Source organism: Gracilinanus agilis, chromosome 3 (genome assembly GCF_016433145.1).
Source record: "Gracilinanus agilis isolate LMUSP501 chromosome 3, AgileGrace, whole genome shotgun sequence".
In the NCBI taxonomy this organism is placed as follows: domain Eukaryota; kingdom Metazoa; phylum Chordata; class Mammalia; order Didelphimorphia; family Didelphidae; genus Gracilinanus; species Gracilinanus agilis.
In genome coordinates this window covers 204,343,254-204,359,887 of record NC_058132.1, presented here as the reverse complement: position 1 = coordinate 204,359,887, position 16,634 = coordinate 204,343,254, and the positions used below count along the sequence as shown (strand labels likewise).

The 16,634-nt window shown below is 38.5% G+C and overlaps 1 protein-coding gene across 1 annotated transcript in view; it reads right to left on the bottom strand.

Annotated features, from left to right (window-relative positions):
* Window positions 1-510: 510 nt before the first annotated feature.
* Window positions 511-16,634, bottom strand: part of CBL (Cbl proto-oncogene) — a 95,741-nt gene continuing 79,617 nt past the window's right edge. Inside the window, exons 10-16 of the mRNA XM_044669637.1 lie at window positions 11,114-11,245; window positions 10,651-11,028; window positions 5,825-5,919; window positions 4,932-5,087; window positions 3,047-3,147; window positions 2,337-2,519; window positions 511-1,130 (exon numbers count right to left, since the gene is read on the bottom strand). Coding sequence (XP_044525572.1) covers window positions 856-1,130; window positions 2,337-2,519; window positions 3,047-3,147; window positions 4,932-5,087; window positions 5,825-5,919; window positions 10,651-11,028; window positions 11,114-11,245 — 1,320 coding nt within the window. The 3' untranslated portion in view covers window positions 511-855. The remainder of the gene's footprint in view (window positions 1,131-2,336; window positions 2,520-3,046; window positions 3,148-4,931; window positions 5,088-5,824; window positions 5,920-10,650; window positions 11,029-11,113; window positions 11,246-16,634) is intronic.

Genomic DNA, 16,634 nt, shown 5'->3' with positions numbered 1-16,634 from the left:
TGCTAACATCAAACACATCTGTAATGATAATGCAACAATATTTTATCTCCCACTTTCTCTGCTCCCCCTGGCCCCCCCCCCATAAAATAAACAAACACAACCACATATAAAACGGAATATCTCATAAACTCCCTGGTTTCACTTAAGTTAGTCATAACCAGTCCATGGCCAATGACAGAGCACCATGGAAGACAAAGCAAATGACAGAAAAGGAGATAGTTTAAAAATACAGGACTTTAGCTATGCACATGATAATCTGGGGTAGAGCTGAAATTGCAATACACACTAGGATGGAGGCATAATACCACAGTAGATGGAAGTTACCAAAAAGATCCCTTCCTAAACCTCTTGTGCCTATCCCCAGGAAATGAAAGCCTGTCTGGGGTTAATCTTATGACCACAGGATATACATACACACACACACACACACACACACACACACACACACACATATGTACAAAGTTACACCCACCCACCTAAGCTGGAAAACTCAAAAAGCCCTCAGTTTGGTTTTTCCCCTCACAATACTTGTCCTGCTACCCTTGGACTGCCCAAGGGGGCTGAGCTGCACCCCACCATGTCATCATAAAAATGCACACTCTCTCTAAATGGGAACTGAAGGCAAATTGCCCTCAAACACACGCTATAAAGTGAACAAAACAAAACAACATCCAAGTTGCTTGCTCTGTTTTTGTTCCACTGCTTTGAAATCTTGAACCATGGATGAGACAACCACCGGACAGGGCAAGACTTCAGTTTGAAGTCTCAAAAAAAATCCTTAGCCCTCTCGGGTGCTCCTGAAGAATGGTGCCCAGCTCACTGGTCCACTGAAATTGTAGGCAAGGAGGTGATGTGCTATGTGGCTACATGGGCAGGGGAGGAAATAGAAACAAACTCCCGGAGGATGTTTTTGGCCATTTCGATATTGTTATGGGCAATGACCAAAGCTTTTTGAATGTCCTGATATGAATACCCCTGGCTCATGAGACTCTCAATTTCACTGGATAACTGAGGAGAGGTGGAAGGAGCAGCACCAGCTTGCTGACAACTTCCTGCTTTCCGTTCAGAGTTGATCCTTCGAGGGAAAGGTTTTGGAGGCCTTTCAGGAACTTGGGAACCCTCAGTGAAACCTACAAGAAGAAAGAGCAAGGTATTCAACCATCCATATACCTAGACAAAATCATTAGTGACATTAATATGAGTAAATGAAGATGTTAACCAAACAATTGTGAGGAGAGAATGTATTTGCCTTCCAGCTATGGGGATGGATTTTTAGTGCTATGTCATAATTTAAAATTTCAAGGTCAAGGATCTTGGGGTTTAATTCCTCATAAGAGTCTCCTTGTATTGAGGGGGACAGACGCATTAAATACCTCAGATGCTTATCAAGCACCTTTCCTAATCAATACCAAGGCTGCCAAAATGATAAAACATTTGTATAGTACTTTCAGGCACATGTTTCATCTGATCCTCAAAATACCCTGGGAGGTACTCAGAACTAATGTTTATTATTCCCACATGAGAGAGATGAAAAAAGAGATTAAATGACTCGCTAAGGATCACATTGCTAATCAATAGAACAAAGGTCTTCTTAAATTTCAAGATAGTTTTCCCTCTATCCCTCCTCTCCCTAGGGTTCCCTGAGAAGTCCTGCAAAGCATCCGATGAAGAAATGAACCAAAATTGCAGTATAGAGAAGAATATACTCAACCTCTGGGAAGGAACTTTAGAACTGAAGAATCCCTGGTCGGGTTGGTGCCAAAAAAGCAACCCTTCCCACTATTTCCTTTTGAACAGCTGTTGCCCTAGGAGTTGCCTCAAATTTCCAAAGTGACAGCAACTTCAGTTATAATCCTGCTGGCTGGCAACAGGTGCAAGAAGTCTGGCCCTTGATAGTCAACATGGGCTGATCCCCAAATCTCCCTAGTGCTATCTCTGGATTCAACAAACTCTCTTTTCTAATGGGAAAGGAGCCAGAAACCATGATCATTTGGTCTTAAGCACCAAGCTTAATTACCAATGTCATTATGTATAGTTGGAATAGTTGGTAATTTTAATGGCTCCAATCAGTGTGAGCTGTGGTTTAAGTGCCCTAGATTTGGAAAAACACTATGATCAGTATTACTGGTGATTGGCCAATAACTGGCTAACATTATTAGTGATCCAGCTCGGGACCTACTTTCTTCAGGTACATACACATGCGCGTGTGCACGAGTGCGCACACACATACACACTCTCCCACGCACACACGTACCAGAAGTTGTCTCTGCTTTAGGACTAAAACCATATAGCAAGCTATTCCAAACGTTAGGGGGCCCAGAAACAGATCCACTCACCTGTTGTGGGATCACCATCTAAAGACATCCAGCTAAAGGAAGAGCTGGCATTAGAGATGTCTGAAAGAGTTCGACGGGCCAGGACTGCTGGCACAGGAGGCTTGGGGACATCATATCCATCATCCTCATTCTCTGACTCCTCAGGACCATTGCTGGCAAGACTTGTAGCCACATCTCCCTCAGCTAACAAGAGAAGTTATATTTTACAAATACTAGTTAGTCGGGGGCAGAACAAATCAAATCCCATAGCTAATTCAGAAAAAAACCCTTACATCTTTCAATGGCCAGCAGCAATTTCACAACTGACCTCAAAGGAAAGCAAGGGGCCTAGAGTTCACTGGCTTCTTAACCTTTCAACTCAAAGCTAGTTAAGAGGGGAATTAAGTCCTCCCCACCCACACACAAAAGAATTTCATCAATGCTGAAAAGAAAGGGGAATAGAGGGGAGCTGCCAACAAAGCAGGCCCAGGCAAAGTAACCTTCAACCACCCCTAGGCTTTGAGAGGGAATAAAAACAACAACAATAAAAAAAAAAGACTGGTCAATGAGCATAGGTAAAAAAGTGTTAAACTGGTTTGAAGTTTAGCCTTCAACCTAAGAAGATACTAACTAGACTGCTCACAGCATCCATCCACTTCAGTCAAACTGTTTACATGAGCCAAAAGGACAAAGGCTCAACCACTCACTGGGCTTAGGGTGGGGATACTCACCCGATGTACTGATTTCTAGGCCAGAAGAAGTCGCCTGCGACTGAATGTTGTACATGGCCTCATAGGTACAGCTGTCAACCTGCTGCTCTGAATCAAATACACTGAATGGGGAAAAAAAGGAAAAAAGAACATTACAAACTTCTTCCAAAACAACCCTAGTCTTCATGTCACTTTAAGGACAGAAGAGAAGACACAATCACTTCTAATTACTATTACTCAGAGGCCATTCTTCTTGCTGGTATAATCAAACTGAAAAGCAAATAGTGTGCATAGTTTAAAGCTTTTGCTGTTGTTTAGGGGAAAAGGGAGTTGGTAGTAAAAAAGAGGAGTAAGAACTAAAGTTAAGTATGACTTTGCTTTAATACTGACTAGTCAATGCTAAATTAAAATAACAACAAACGGGAAGCATACAGAATAGGGCAATTTTCACACCTGCAGCATCCAAAATAAGAGACCAAAAAAGCAGAAAAGACCTAAACATGCCAAAATATGCAGAGCAGCAATTTTTATGGTAGCAAAGGGGGAAGGAAGGGAAGGGAACAAATATTTATATGGCAACTATTATGTGTCATGCACCAGCCTAAGGACTTTTTGATTCTTGAAATAACCCTGGAAGGTAGGTGCTATTATTATCCTCATTTTATAGATGAAGAAACAGAGGCAAACAGAGGTAAAGTAACTTGTCCAGACTTACAGAACGAGTAAGTATCTGAGGTAGGATTTTAATTCAGGTCTTTCTGACTCCAGGTCCAAGACTCTATCCACTGTACCCCCCTCCCCCCAAAGCTGCCTCCAGAAAGGCAGAGAAAATTTATTGGGAGGGGGGAGGTGCAAACAAAGTGACAGTGAAACAGAAAACTTTTAAAAAAGACCATAGTAAAAATGAATAATATGGAAATATATTTTGTGTGATAATACATGCATAACCCAGACTGAATTGCTTGCCAGTTCTAGAAGGGTAAGGGAAGAAGGGAGGTAGATAATCATATAATTTCAGAAAACTTGTGTGGAAACTTATTACATGTAATCTGTAAAAAAATAAATAAATAGGGGGTAGCTGGGTGGCTCAGTGGATTGAGAGTCAGGCCCAGAGATGGGAGGTCCTGGGTTCAAATCTGCCTCAGACACTTTCTACCTGGGCAAGTCACTTAACCCCCATTGCCTAGTATTGATTCCAAGATGGGAGATAAGGGCTCTAAAAAATAAATAAAAAACCTGTACTATTGGAATGTAATAGAATATTATTGCACTCTAAAAAAAGATGAATATTATTAATTCAGAGAAACATTATAAGATTTCTATGAACTAACAATGACAAAGTAAACAGAACCAGGAACACAACATACACAATGTCTACAACAATAAAGACAAAAAAAATAAAAAGGAACTGAATATTGTGGAAGAGAAAAGTAATTTCCTCCTTTCACTGAAGAGTTAGGAGATTACTGGTTTGGAATGTATACATTGTCAGACACAATCATTATGTTGGCTAGTTTTGCTAAATTGGGTTTTGGGGTTTATTTGTTTTTTAAAGACTTGTTACAAGGAAGGTACAATGGAAGGAAAAAGCCTATTTGGAAATAAGTATGATGTAAAAACAAAAGGCTTTAATACAACTTTTATTTTTAAACCCTTACCTTCCATCTTGGAATCAATACTGTATTTTGGTTCCAAGGCAACAAAAGAGTGGTAAGGGCTAGGCAATGGGGGTTAAATGACTTGTCTGAATCCAGATTTGAACCCAGGACCTCCCATCTCTGGGCCTGACTCTCAATCCACTGAGCCACCTAACTGCCCCCATTAATACAACTTTTTAAAAAATATGAATAAAAAAGAAAAATCATAATAATTGAATTAGTGAAGTCTGGGAGTGCTGGAAACTTACCGTAAACTGTGGGTTGTTTCCAAAGGTCGTTTCACATCTATCTTTTGGAGGTTGGCTCCAGGAAGTACCAAAGGCCGAGAAGAAGGAGACATATACTCTGTGTCCTCATCATTTCCACACTGCTCCCCAAGGGGCAGCTTTGGCACAGGAAGAGGTCTGGAAAGTACATTAAACAGAAAAGAAAACAGCACTAAAAAATAAATCCAATAAAGTAATGCTAACAAATAGGTCAAAGGTTTGATAAGGTTTCAAAATAGTTTCTGTCAAACAGACAGCAGCAAGTTAAGCTCCAAATTCATGTTAACCTATTTGAATCCAATAATTCTCCTGACAGGGGAAGTAGCAAGAATAAGATATATTTTCTCAGGCAGGAGACAGTATTTCCCATCATCCAACAGGTATGGTTTCTGTGCTAAGGATGTGCAACATTTGCATGGCTCCTTAGTAGCTAACAATACTAATCCCAGAAGTTCTATTTTAATGACTGGGTCTGAATGCACCAAGAGTTAGTTTTTCATTCAAAAAGTTATGGGGGGGGGGGGGCAGCTGGGTAGCTCAGTAGATTGAGAGCCAGGCCTAGAGACAGGAGGTCCTAGGTTCAAATCTGGCGTCAGATACTTCCCAGCTGTGTGACCTTGGGCAAGTCACTTGACCCCCATTGCCTACCCTTATCACTCTTCTGCCTTAGAGCCAATACACAATATTGACTCCAAGACAGAAGGAAAGGGTTTTCAAATTAAAAAAAAAAAAGTTATGATGGGTATCATCAGAGAATTTTTCTGACAACAACTCTCCTAGATGCAAATTTTTTTATTCTGCAAGCTAATTACTCGAAAAACTTTTTGAATTCCCCTTATGAACCTATTACATCAAATTTAGCGTTAGTAGCATACCTGGCAGCAAGAGAATAAATGGCATTGGCAGATGAGGAAGGCTTGATTTTAGGGTGCTCACACTCTGGCCCAGCTAATGGATTATTGTTCATGTTCTGGAATGAGAAAAAAAAAGATGCTCAAAACAGTAATGCATTCAAATTTCTTTTACCTTTGTCAGCTTCCTACAAGTGACCACTCAGACCTTTCTCCCAATGTCTCAGCCCTGGGTTTATTACAACTGACTAAAGTACTTGATTTTAGTTCCTTAAGAAGGCTCATCTATGAGAAGGATCATGCAGGAATCAAGGCAATAATATTAAAGATTTAGAGCTAGAAGGAACCTTAAAGGCCACTGATGCAAGAATTCCAAACCCTTATTTTTTAGATCAGTGGTTCCCAAACTTTTTTGGCCTACTGCCCCCTTTCCAGAAAAAAATATTACTTAGCCCCCTGGAAATTAATTTTTAAAAAAATTTTAATAGCAATTAATAGGAAAGATAAATGCACCTGTGGACATCACCGCTCCCCTGGATCGCTGCAGAACCCACCAGGGGCGGTAGAGCCCACTTTGGGAATCAATGTTTTAGATGAACAAACTTAAGGGATACAGGGTTTAAATGACTTGCCCAGGGTTACACCACTAGTGAGTATCTAAGACAGGATTTGAATCCAGGTTCTCCTGACTCCAAATTCAGCACCCTATTAATTACATCATACTGCTTCTGAGTTTATTCTAGAAAGACATTAGATACATGGTGTTAACATAAATTAACAGTTTTTCTACTGTAAACATTTATGTCTAAATTCAAAATTATCTTTACATATGTATTAATAGCCAGAAAGTCGAATTCACTCTTTATTTCTCTACTTAGCTCTTATATAACTGTAATGAGGGAGGCTGTAATTGACCTAATTGCAGTGGAGGAAGAATAAAACTAACCTACAAGGAATGTCAAATTCTTCTGATATAACCAGAATGATTCTGTTTCTTTAAAATTTTATTAAGTTTTTTTCATAAAAACAACTTCTATATTTATTAATTCAATGGTTTTCTTAAATTCAGTTTTATTCTGCTCACCTTTAATTTTTAGGATTTCTAATTTGGTGTATAGTTGGGGATTTTTAATTTGTTCTTTTTCTAGTTTTTGCATTCCCAATTTATTGATCCTTTCTTTTTTCTATTTTATTAACATAAGCATTTAATGATATACATTTTCCTCTAATTTATTACTTTTGCTATATCCCATAGGTTTGGTGTGTTGTCTCACTATCATTCTCTTTAATGAATTTTTTTTATCTTTACTTATTTGTTCTTTAACCCACTCATTCTTTAAGTTATTTAGTTTTCAATTAGTTTTTGCTTTTTGTTTCCCATGGTCCCTTATTATATACAATTATTTTTGCAACATAGGCTGAAAAGGATGTATTTAATATTACTGACTTTCTACATTTAACTATAATATTTTTGTGCCCAAATATCTGATCAATTTTTGTAAAGGTACCATGTGCCACTGAGAAAGCATACTCTTTTCTGTTCCCATTCAATTCTCTCCAGATATCTATCATATTTAACTTATCTCAGACTCTATTCATCTCCTTGACATCTTTATTATTTATTTTCTGGTTGGATTTATCTACTTCTGAGAGGGGAAGATTAAAATCTCCCTAACTGTTATTGTTTTATTATCTATTTCTATCTGTAATTTCATTTCTCCTTTAGAAATTTGGATGCCAAAACATGTAGCGTGTATAGATTTAATATAATATAGTTAATCCTTGTTTATCTCTTTAGATTATATCTATTTTAATTTTAACTTTGTCAGAGATCATAATTGCTACTCCCAAGTTCTTTGTATCAGCTGAGGCATAGTATATTCTGCCTTAGCCCTTTATTTTTACTATACGTGTGTCTCTCATTTTTAAATGTGTTTCTTTTTCTTTTTTTAAACCTTTACCTACTGTCTTGCATTCTAAAGCAGAATGTTAAGGGCTAGGCAATGGAGGTTAAGTGACTTGCCCAGCGTCACACAGCTAAGGAAGTGTCTGAGGTCAGATTTGAACCTAAGACCTCCTGTCTCTAACCCTGGTTCTCAATCCACCAAGCCACCTAGCTGCCCCATTTAAGTGTGTTTCTTATAAACAACATATTGCTGGGATTGGAGTTTTGATTCATTCTACTATCCATTTTCATTTTATGAGTGAATTCATTCCATTCCCATTCTATGTCATAGTAGTTGTATTTTTCCCTCCATTATATTTTTCTTCATTGTTGTTCTTCTCTTCCTTTTTCTTTGCCATATCCCTCCTCAGATGTCCAATTTCTTCTAATACCTTGCCAACTCATATTCCTTCTTAGAAATCTCCCTTATCCTTTCCCTTTGCCTTCCTATTTCTAAAATTACCCACCTTTCTAAAGGTATATCCCTTATCCCTTCCCCCTTCCCTTTTAGTTCTTAACCTAGCCACCTTCCCAAAAGTCCTTTCCTTATCCCCCAAGCTGTGCCTTTCTATTTCTTGGCATGAGGTGGATTCTAAAAATCCCTCTCTTATCCCTTCACCTTACTCCCTTATTTCTTGATAGGCACTCCTCTTTCTAGGTATCCCTCCCTTTTCTTATCCCCTTGCCCTCCTTTCTCTTAATCTACCTTTCCTTCTTTTAGTCCCCCTTAAGGAAACTTAGTCCCCCCCTTATCCTATCCCCTTTCCCTCATGTTTCTCTGTATATTAAAAAGACTCTTACCCATCTAATTGTGTTTGTTGTTCTTTCTTTATCCCAGATCTGATGAGAGTAGGGTTGTAGTATTACCAATCTTCCACCCCCTCTCTTTTCCTCCTTCCTGGCAGCTCTTCTACTTTTTCCTCTTTTATATAAGATAGCTGTTCCATTTTACAAACAATTCTGTTTCTTGATTTATCATGGGTCATTAGCTACCACTTGACCAATTCTAATTTTTATGAAGTTATTTTCTTTACTGAGGATTTGTATCTCTTTTACATTTGGTCAGTTCTTTTTTTTTTTTAAAGGAACTATTTTATTTAGTAATTTTTCAGCCTATCTTATTTCTTTTACTTAACAAACAAACAAACCAAAAAAAAAATCTTACCTTCTGTCTTAGAATTGATACTATGTATTGGTTCCAAGGTAGATCAGTAAGGGCTAAGTGACTAGCCCAGGTCACACAGCTTATTAAGTGTGTGAGTTCAAATTTGAACCCAGGACATCCTATCTTTAGTCCTCGCTTTCAATCCACTAAGCCACCTAGCTGCCCCCTAAATCTCTTTTGATAATTTTCTTGCATAGCCCTCATTTCCCCCCCCAATTCTTCCTTTGTCACTGTTATTTGATTTAAAAAAATTTTTTTTTGCTTTAAAAAATCTTCACAATCCAGCATTATCCTACCTTTCCAGTTTTATCTCATACTGTTCCCAGCTCTGCCCCCCCCAACCCATTGTCTTCATGTAATCCACATTTTAGTCAAAGTAGACTAAATCATTATTCTCCATACATGTCCTATATTAAGCCATCTCCATGTCTCTGGCTCATGATGATTCCGATGCTTGGAATGCTGTTTCCTCACCTTTTAACTCATTCCTCTGCTACCTGAAAGTTTCTTCTGACTACTGAATTTTACTCATTCTTTGAAGTCCAATTCAAATATTATCTACCCAAGAGGAAATCCTCTTCTCTGATAACCCCAGTTAGTAATGACTCCCTATTCTTCCACTCCCATGGGCCTCACATAACACTCTGTTAACATCTTTCTAACATATATTTTTGTGTTTTAGTTTTTTGTGCAGGCATATCTTATCACACTGTTTCTATAAACTCCATAAGAGCAGGATTATCATTTGCCTAAACTATGTTTCTCTGCTAGCATCCAGCACTCTCTATACAATAGGCACTTAATAAATTAGACTATTATAATCATACTATCATTAGTTTAGAGATGGAAGTGACCTTAAAGGTCATCTAGCTCACCTTCCTCATTTCACAGACTAAAAAAATGGAAGCCCAGAGCAGTTAAGTGACAAAGCTCAAATAGTTAGGATTAGAAGAACATCCCAGATCCTTCTTCTACCTCAACTCTCATATTCTTTGCTTAGTTATGTTCCCCCACTTCATTCATCTTTCACATTTCCATAAAATTAATCTTCCTAAATGAACACTTTTACCATGCCATAAATACATTGCATAACAATGTCCATAGATCTTCACTTCCTAGAGAATAAAATTCACTCTCAACCTGGGTCCATGAACTTCTGTAGGATTCCAGCCATTCTTTTTAGTTTTATTTCCTACTATTCTTACCCATGGATCCTCTACTTCAAACCAGTCTATTTATCATTCTTTAAAAAGTCCTATAGGCAGCTAGGTGGCTCAGAAGATAGAAAGCCATACCTGGAGAGAAGCCCTGGATTCAAATCTGACCCCAGCCACTTCTTTAAACTCTGTGACCCTGGACAAGTCACTTAACTTCATTTGCCTAGCCCTTACTATTCTGTTGCCTTAGAACCAACACTAGTTTATTCCACAACAGAAGGTAAGAGTTTAAAAAAAATTTTTTTAAAGACTGCACTTTCTTGTTTGTCCCCCAAACCTAGAAAACCTTCCTTCCCATTTATAAGTTCTACCCATTCATTAAATCCCAGATCATCTTCACCAGAAATGATCTCTTCCATTTCCAAATTCTTTTAGGATTTTCCCCTGTCCTCATGTGACCTTTATTAAAGTACAGTTACCTGGGTTTTCCCCCAATATATGATTTTTATCCCCCACAACACCAGCTCAAAATGATGTATACAAGTATTTTTTGAAAAGTTGTTTGACAGTAAAATTGACTCACCACTGGAGCATCTAGGCTGAAAGTACTTCCATGCCTAAGACCATCAGTTCTAGGATCCATCTGAGAAGGCAGTGAAAAGGGAAGTGAATGTCGGTTGGTCAATTCTCTGCCTGACCAGGGGTCACTAGGACTTAGGGTAGCTGTAGGTACTTTGGGTATTGGCCGGGGAAGCCATGATTCTCCTGGGCGGCCAGAAGGAACAGGGGGGAGTTTGTCCCGGGATGGACAGTCGCCTGGTGTACAGGGTAGTGGGCGTCTCTGAGGCCGACTCTCTGCCCCAATGGAATGTGGTCTGTCTGGAGGAGGTGGTGGAGGAAGATCTCGAAGTGTGGGAGGAATTGGCAAAGGTTTATCTTTATGAAGGGAGCCAGGGGTAGTCTGTAGAGATATAATGGAAGATGGTAAGCATCTACTTGCTCAGCAGTAAAAAAACAAGAAATAACAGAAACAAGAAAGTCTTTACCTTAGAAGAAGTTCCAGGACTAGAAGCACCTGAGGGATTGGATGCTCGCTGTTGTAAAAGATCCAGGCGTGGTGGTACTGGAGGAAGAGAAGCTTGTGGAGCCATGGAGAATGGAGAAGGAGGTCGTTCAACCTAAAATAAAGTTTGTTGTAAGGATTTTCATGTTCCAAGGAGAAAAAGTACCCCCAAAATAACACTGATTTTCTCCAAAACAGTGTCTAGCACTGCCCAGATCACAATTATCCAAACCCTTATTGAAAAAAATATTTTCCCAGAATATAAAAACTTCTCCTGGGATTATATTGCCTTCATGCCACCATGAGAGGGCACTCAAGCCATAAAACACTAAGCAGGGATACAATTATCTATCAGAGAATGCATTTGAAAGAAGAAAGAGCCTTAAGTTTTCCCTCATGTTGCTGCCGTCCTCTAAGAGCTCATTCTACTTCCAGTGGAAAAATCTTTCCTAAATTGTTCTCTCTCCGTTTTTCTGTTATTTTCTTTCAAGATGGCTAATGCTTTTCAAGGTTAAAAATGGAGCCCATGAAAAGACAGGAAAAGAGCAAGAAGATATCAACTTCAGCAAATTACCAGGAAAAACAAGGTATTTAAGACAAGATAAGAAAGTAGATTCAAGTTTCCATAAAAAAAAAAAAGTAGACTTTATAAGGACTTTCTTTAAGAGAAAATGGGCACCAAAAGGGAATTCATGCATATATCTATGCATCCTCTTACTTAAAGACCTTTAATAGCTCTTTATGGCTACTAAAAAATGGTCAAACTCCTTAGCTTTACATTCAGCATCCTCCCACCTCTATAATCAGGTACACATCTTATGTTTCCAGTTTTCTACTTTTCCTCCTTCAACCATGTGTGCTATGTACTTCAAACCTTCCAAAAGCCACAGAGGTTCTATACTGTTATCATCCATCAATGTTACACTTAGCCTGTGTTCCACTTTCTTTCCACAGCCCTAGTGCCATGTCTGTCATAAAATTTTTCCCTGCCAGTAAAGACCAGAATTCACAAAGTACTTCAATTAACCTTCTACTACATGGGTTACAGAAGGTGGCCTCAAAGTTGTCTAAGAGTTTCCAAATGAAAAACAAGACTGGCTGATACTGCCCACCTGCACCAATTTACACAAATAACTATGTTACATAATGTTTTAAGAGTCCAAACTAGATTAAGTTTCATGAAGGATTATGTTTTAGTCTTTTGTCTTTCCCCAAACATTCCAATGTTTTTTGCAGAAAATGGATGTCCATTGAAGGTCAAATCTGCTGAATCCCTAAGGTGAATGAAATAGATGATTTTTTTTTTTTAATTAAAGGACATCTTCAATTCTTTTTTTTTTTAAACCCTTACCTTCTATCTTGGAGTCAATACTGTGTATTGGTTCCAAGGCAGAAGAGTGATAAGAGATAGGCAATGGGGGTTAAGTGACTTGCCCAGGGTCACACAGCAAAGAAGTGTCTGAGGCCCGATTTGAACCTAGGACCTCCCATCTCTAGACCTGGCTCTCAATCCACTGAACCATCCAGCTGCCCCCATCTTCAATTCTTTTGAAGAAACCTGTTACTTCAATCCAATAAATAGAAGTAATTAACACTTATCTTATAATTAAAGTAAAAAACAAGGCCTGAAACTAAACAAAACAAATGTAAATCTTTTTCTATGTACCTGCACAAAGCAGAATGATGAACTTTTAGATAAGCACTTGGCACAATGATCCATGCAAAATGCCTCTCTGCTTCCATAACAGAAAGCAAAACTGACAGAAGCTAGTCAAATATATATTGAATACACTCATAAGAAGATGACAGCTCATATATTTCCTTAACAAAAACAGCTTGCCCTGCACTTAGATCAGTCATTATTGCTGAGTGGAAGGGGGAAGAAGAGAAGGAAGATAACAGATCTCATCTTCTGGAGCAGCTTGTGCTTACGTCTTTGTTTGGAGAAAGGGCTCAATTTCTGCTGACAAAGCAATAGAGGAAACCATAAAGCAGCACTCCTTAGGGATGAGAAAATAAAGATTGATCTAGATTTTACAATAAGTTAGGCTAACTTATTTAATCCTCTTATCTAGACATGGTTATCATGTCAATTTTTCCCTCGAAATTTCGTACCTATTCCTTTTTATCCATTTTGACTGCCTTCATTCCTCAGTCTAGATCATTAATTGAGGCTTAGGTTATTACAACTTAATAACTAAGTTCAGCATCTCTAAGTCTATCTTGAATCCAATCTAGTCTAACTTAAAAGTCACTAGTGACTCCCAATTTCCTACCAAAGAGATGAAGAGTGTCTATTTTCCATATTAATATAAACATTTGGATGGATAATCTGCAGGGCTTGTCCAACAGTATGAATATCTGAGACAAACAGTATAGACGGAAAGTAGGTTGGCTGGGGTAACTAGGTAGCATAGTGGACAGAGAGCCAGACTTGGAGGCAGGAGGTCCTGGGTTCAAATCTCTCCTCAGATACTTCCCAGCTGTGTGATCCTGGGCAAGTTACTTAACTCCAACTGCTCTTCTACCTTAGAACCAATTAGTTTTTATTCTAAGGAAGAAAAAAAGAAAGTGAACTGATTACAGAGATGAGTAAGATGACAGTGATTGTATTAATTGTTTCCAAAAAATTGTAAAGCTCCCATAACATCTTCAGCTTCCCATCAGAGCAAAGGCTAATTTTTTTTAACAATAAAATTCTACTAGTGCTACTATATGGCAATTAAACATGACTACCACAATTCTTAAAAAAAAAAAAAATTTTAAAAGATGAATCAGAGGCAATGGAAAGGCATGTGATGGGATCATGATCAGGCTGCAAAATATAACCAGTAAGGGGCAGCTAGGTAGCATAGTGATAGAGAGCCAGGCCTGTAATCAGAAAGATTTGAGTTCAAATTTGGCCTCCGACCCTTCCTAACTGTGTGACCCTGAGCAAGTCACTTAATCCTGATTGCTTAGCCCTTGTCCTTCTTCTGTCTTAGGATTGATACCAAGATAGAAGATAAGTTAAAAAAATATATATGTGTATATATATATATAATGAATATATAGATTCAGTGAGTAACTGAAAAACACTAGTAAAAACTGGCATCAGAATTGTATGATAATAAGAGGGTTGCTCACACATTGAGGAAAGAAAGGTAGACAGCCAGAGATGTCCACTGATGTCCTTACAATGTGAGGAGAAAGGGAGGAAGACCTCCAGAGAGTAAATCACCTGGGTGACTTGGGTAAAGACACAGATAAGAGCCATACAGAATATGTAGGCATTGATGGGTTGAGATCTGCACTGCTAGGGAGAACTTTCAAGCTAATGAAATCAGAGATCCATTGGAGTATTTATATCTAAGTAGTATAACTTTCTCCTTCAGTGTTTAGCAACTTTGTAAAGGTAATTCAGGGTTGGCAATAAGAATTTTTCATCTTGATTTTTTCCCTCTGTGAGATGTATTTCTCAGTTGCTCACTCTTTTCAGTTTTATTCACTCTTGCCTGATTTGTCAACTTTTTAAGTTTTTTAATTGTAGTTTGTTAATCATTCATTTTTCTATTTGAATGTTTTCAGATATAAATTTTTTAGAAGACTGCTTTAACTATATCCAATTTTGGTATACTTTATTTCTGTTATTCACTATCATTTTTATGATGACTTCTTTGACCTACAAATTATTGAAAATGTTCGAACCATAACTTGGTAAGGCAGACAAGACTTTGACCAAGTGCCAACATCTTGGTGGGATAATATATTTCCTCCCCAATGGAAACTGTCATTCTTGGGTCTCAAGCCTTGTGATCTTCCACTGATCTCCAATCTGTAGAGGTTAAGAAAGAAGGCTATGGCAGAAAGGGCAAGAAAGTAGGACTGTTTTCTGTAGAGATTAAGAAGAAATATATGGGCTATCTTCTCTCCAACTTTTTAGAGGTCAGATTCTCTCTCCAGGAGTCCACTAGTTGTTTTTTTCCTCATATCTGAAGCCCATTTCCCCAGCTACTTCTCCCCAGTCTCATCTTTATCTAGATTAGCTGTCACTTATGCCAGTCTCCTATCCTTCTTTGCATTCTTTTCCCTTTGGAAAGTTCTTTTATTAACAAATTTCTTTCATTTTAGACCTCTTCCTCACATTTCTTCCAACTGCTGGTACTTCCCAAAATCTAGATTTTCCCTTGAGAACACCGTATCTCCTGGTAGCCTCTCCAAGTCTGACCAATACTTCTCTTACACTTCCTGACAGACACTGTCAGGAAGAGAAACTGGCATACTCCTTGTTCCCTTAACGTCACTTTCAAACTCTCCCCTTCTTCCATGATTACTCAGCAACAAACTCTTTTTTTAAGTTTGTGCTACTCTGTCCAAACCTTTGTGGCAGATTCATCTATGAAAGTTCAAGTCATTCCACCTCCTCCTGCATCTGGCCTCTTTGAACACAATGGCCTCCAAATTCCTCAACCTTGCCCAGGATCACACAGCCTGTCTGAGGCCAGATGTGAACCTAGGACCTCCTTCATGTTCTGATGACTTTTGTTTCCCCATGTATAAGTTATATTTTTCTATACCTTTTGCTTCCCTCTATAATCTTGTAGGAAGGCAGGAGAGAATGGAATAATGGATAGAAATCTGGCCTTGCAGTCCAAAAAATCTAAGTTCAAGTTTGGCCTCTGACACATACAGAGCTATGTGACCCTGGGCAAGACAATGAATTTCTGATTACCTCAGTTTCTTCAACTTTAAAATGAGGAGAATAGCAGCACCTAATTCAAATGGGTATTGTGAGGATCAAATAGGATATTATTTATGAAGCACTTAGCAGAGTACCTGGCAAGTAGCAGGCACTTTATAAATACTTATTCCCTTCCCTTGCTTCCACAGTACACTGGTAGAAAGAATTTCCTCAAAGGGAAATTGCTTACATCAATGAAATCACAGGTCCAAACCAAAACAAGATGTAATTTCTTAACTAATAATGAATAATGAAGATCCTGCCTGTCCCCCAATCGTGTGTGTGTGTGTGTGTGTGTGTGTGTGTGTGTGTGTGTGTGTATTAAACCCTGACTTCCATTTTAGAATCAATATTGTGTATTGGTTCTAAGGCAGAAGAGCATTGAGGACTAGGCAACAGACTCTTAATCCACTGAGCCACCTAGCTGCAACTGCCCTGCCCCCTCATTATTTATTTAATAAATCCTTACCTTCTGTCTTAGAATCAATACTGTGTATTGGTTCCAAGGCAGAAAAGCAATTAGGGCTAGGCAATGAGAGTTAAGTGACTTGCCCAGGGTTACAGAGCTAGGAATTGTTTGAGGCCATATTTGAACCCAGGATCTCCCATCTCTAGGTCTGGCTCTCAATCTCAATTGCACCCCCCTTATTTTTAATTAAGATATTATTCTGTTTTCTATAGTGCCTTTAAAAATAACATTCTTAACAACATTTCTCTCTCTCTCTCTCTCTCTCTCTCTCTCTCTCTCTCTCTCTCTCTCTTTCTCTCTCTCTCTCTCTCTCTC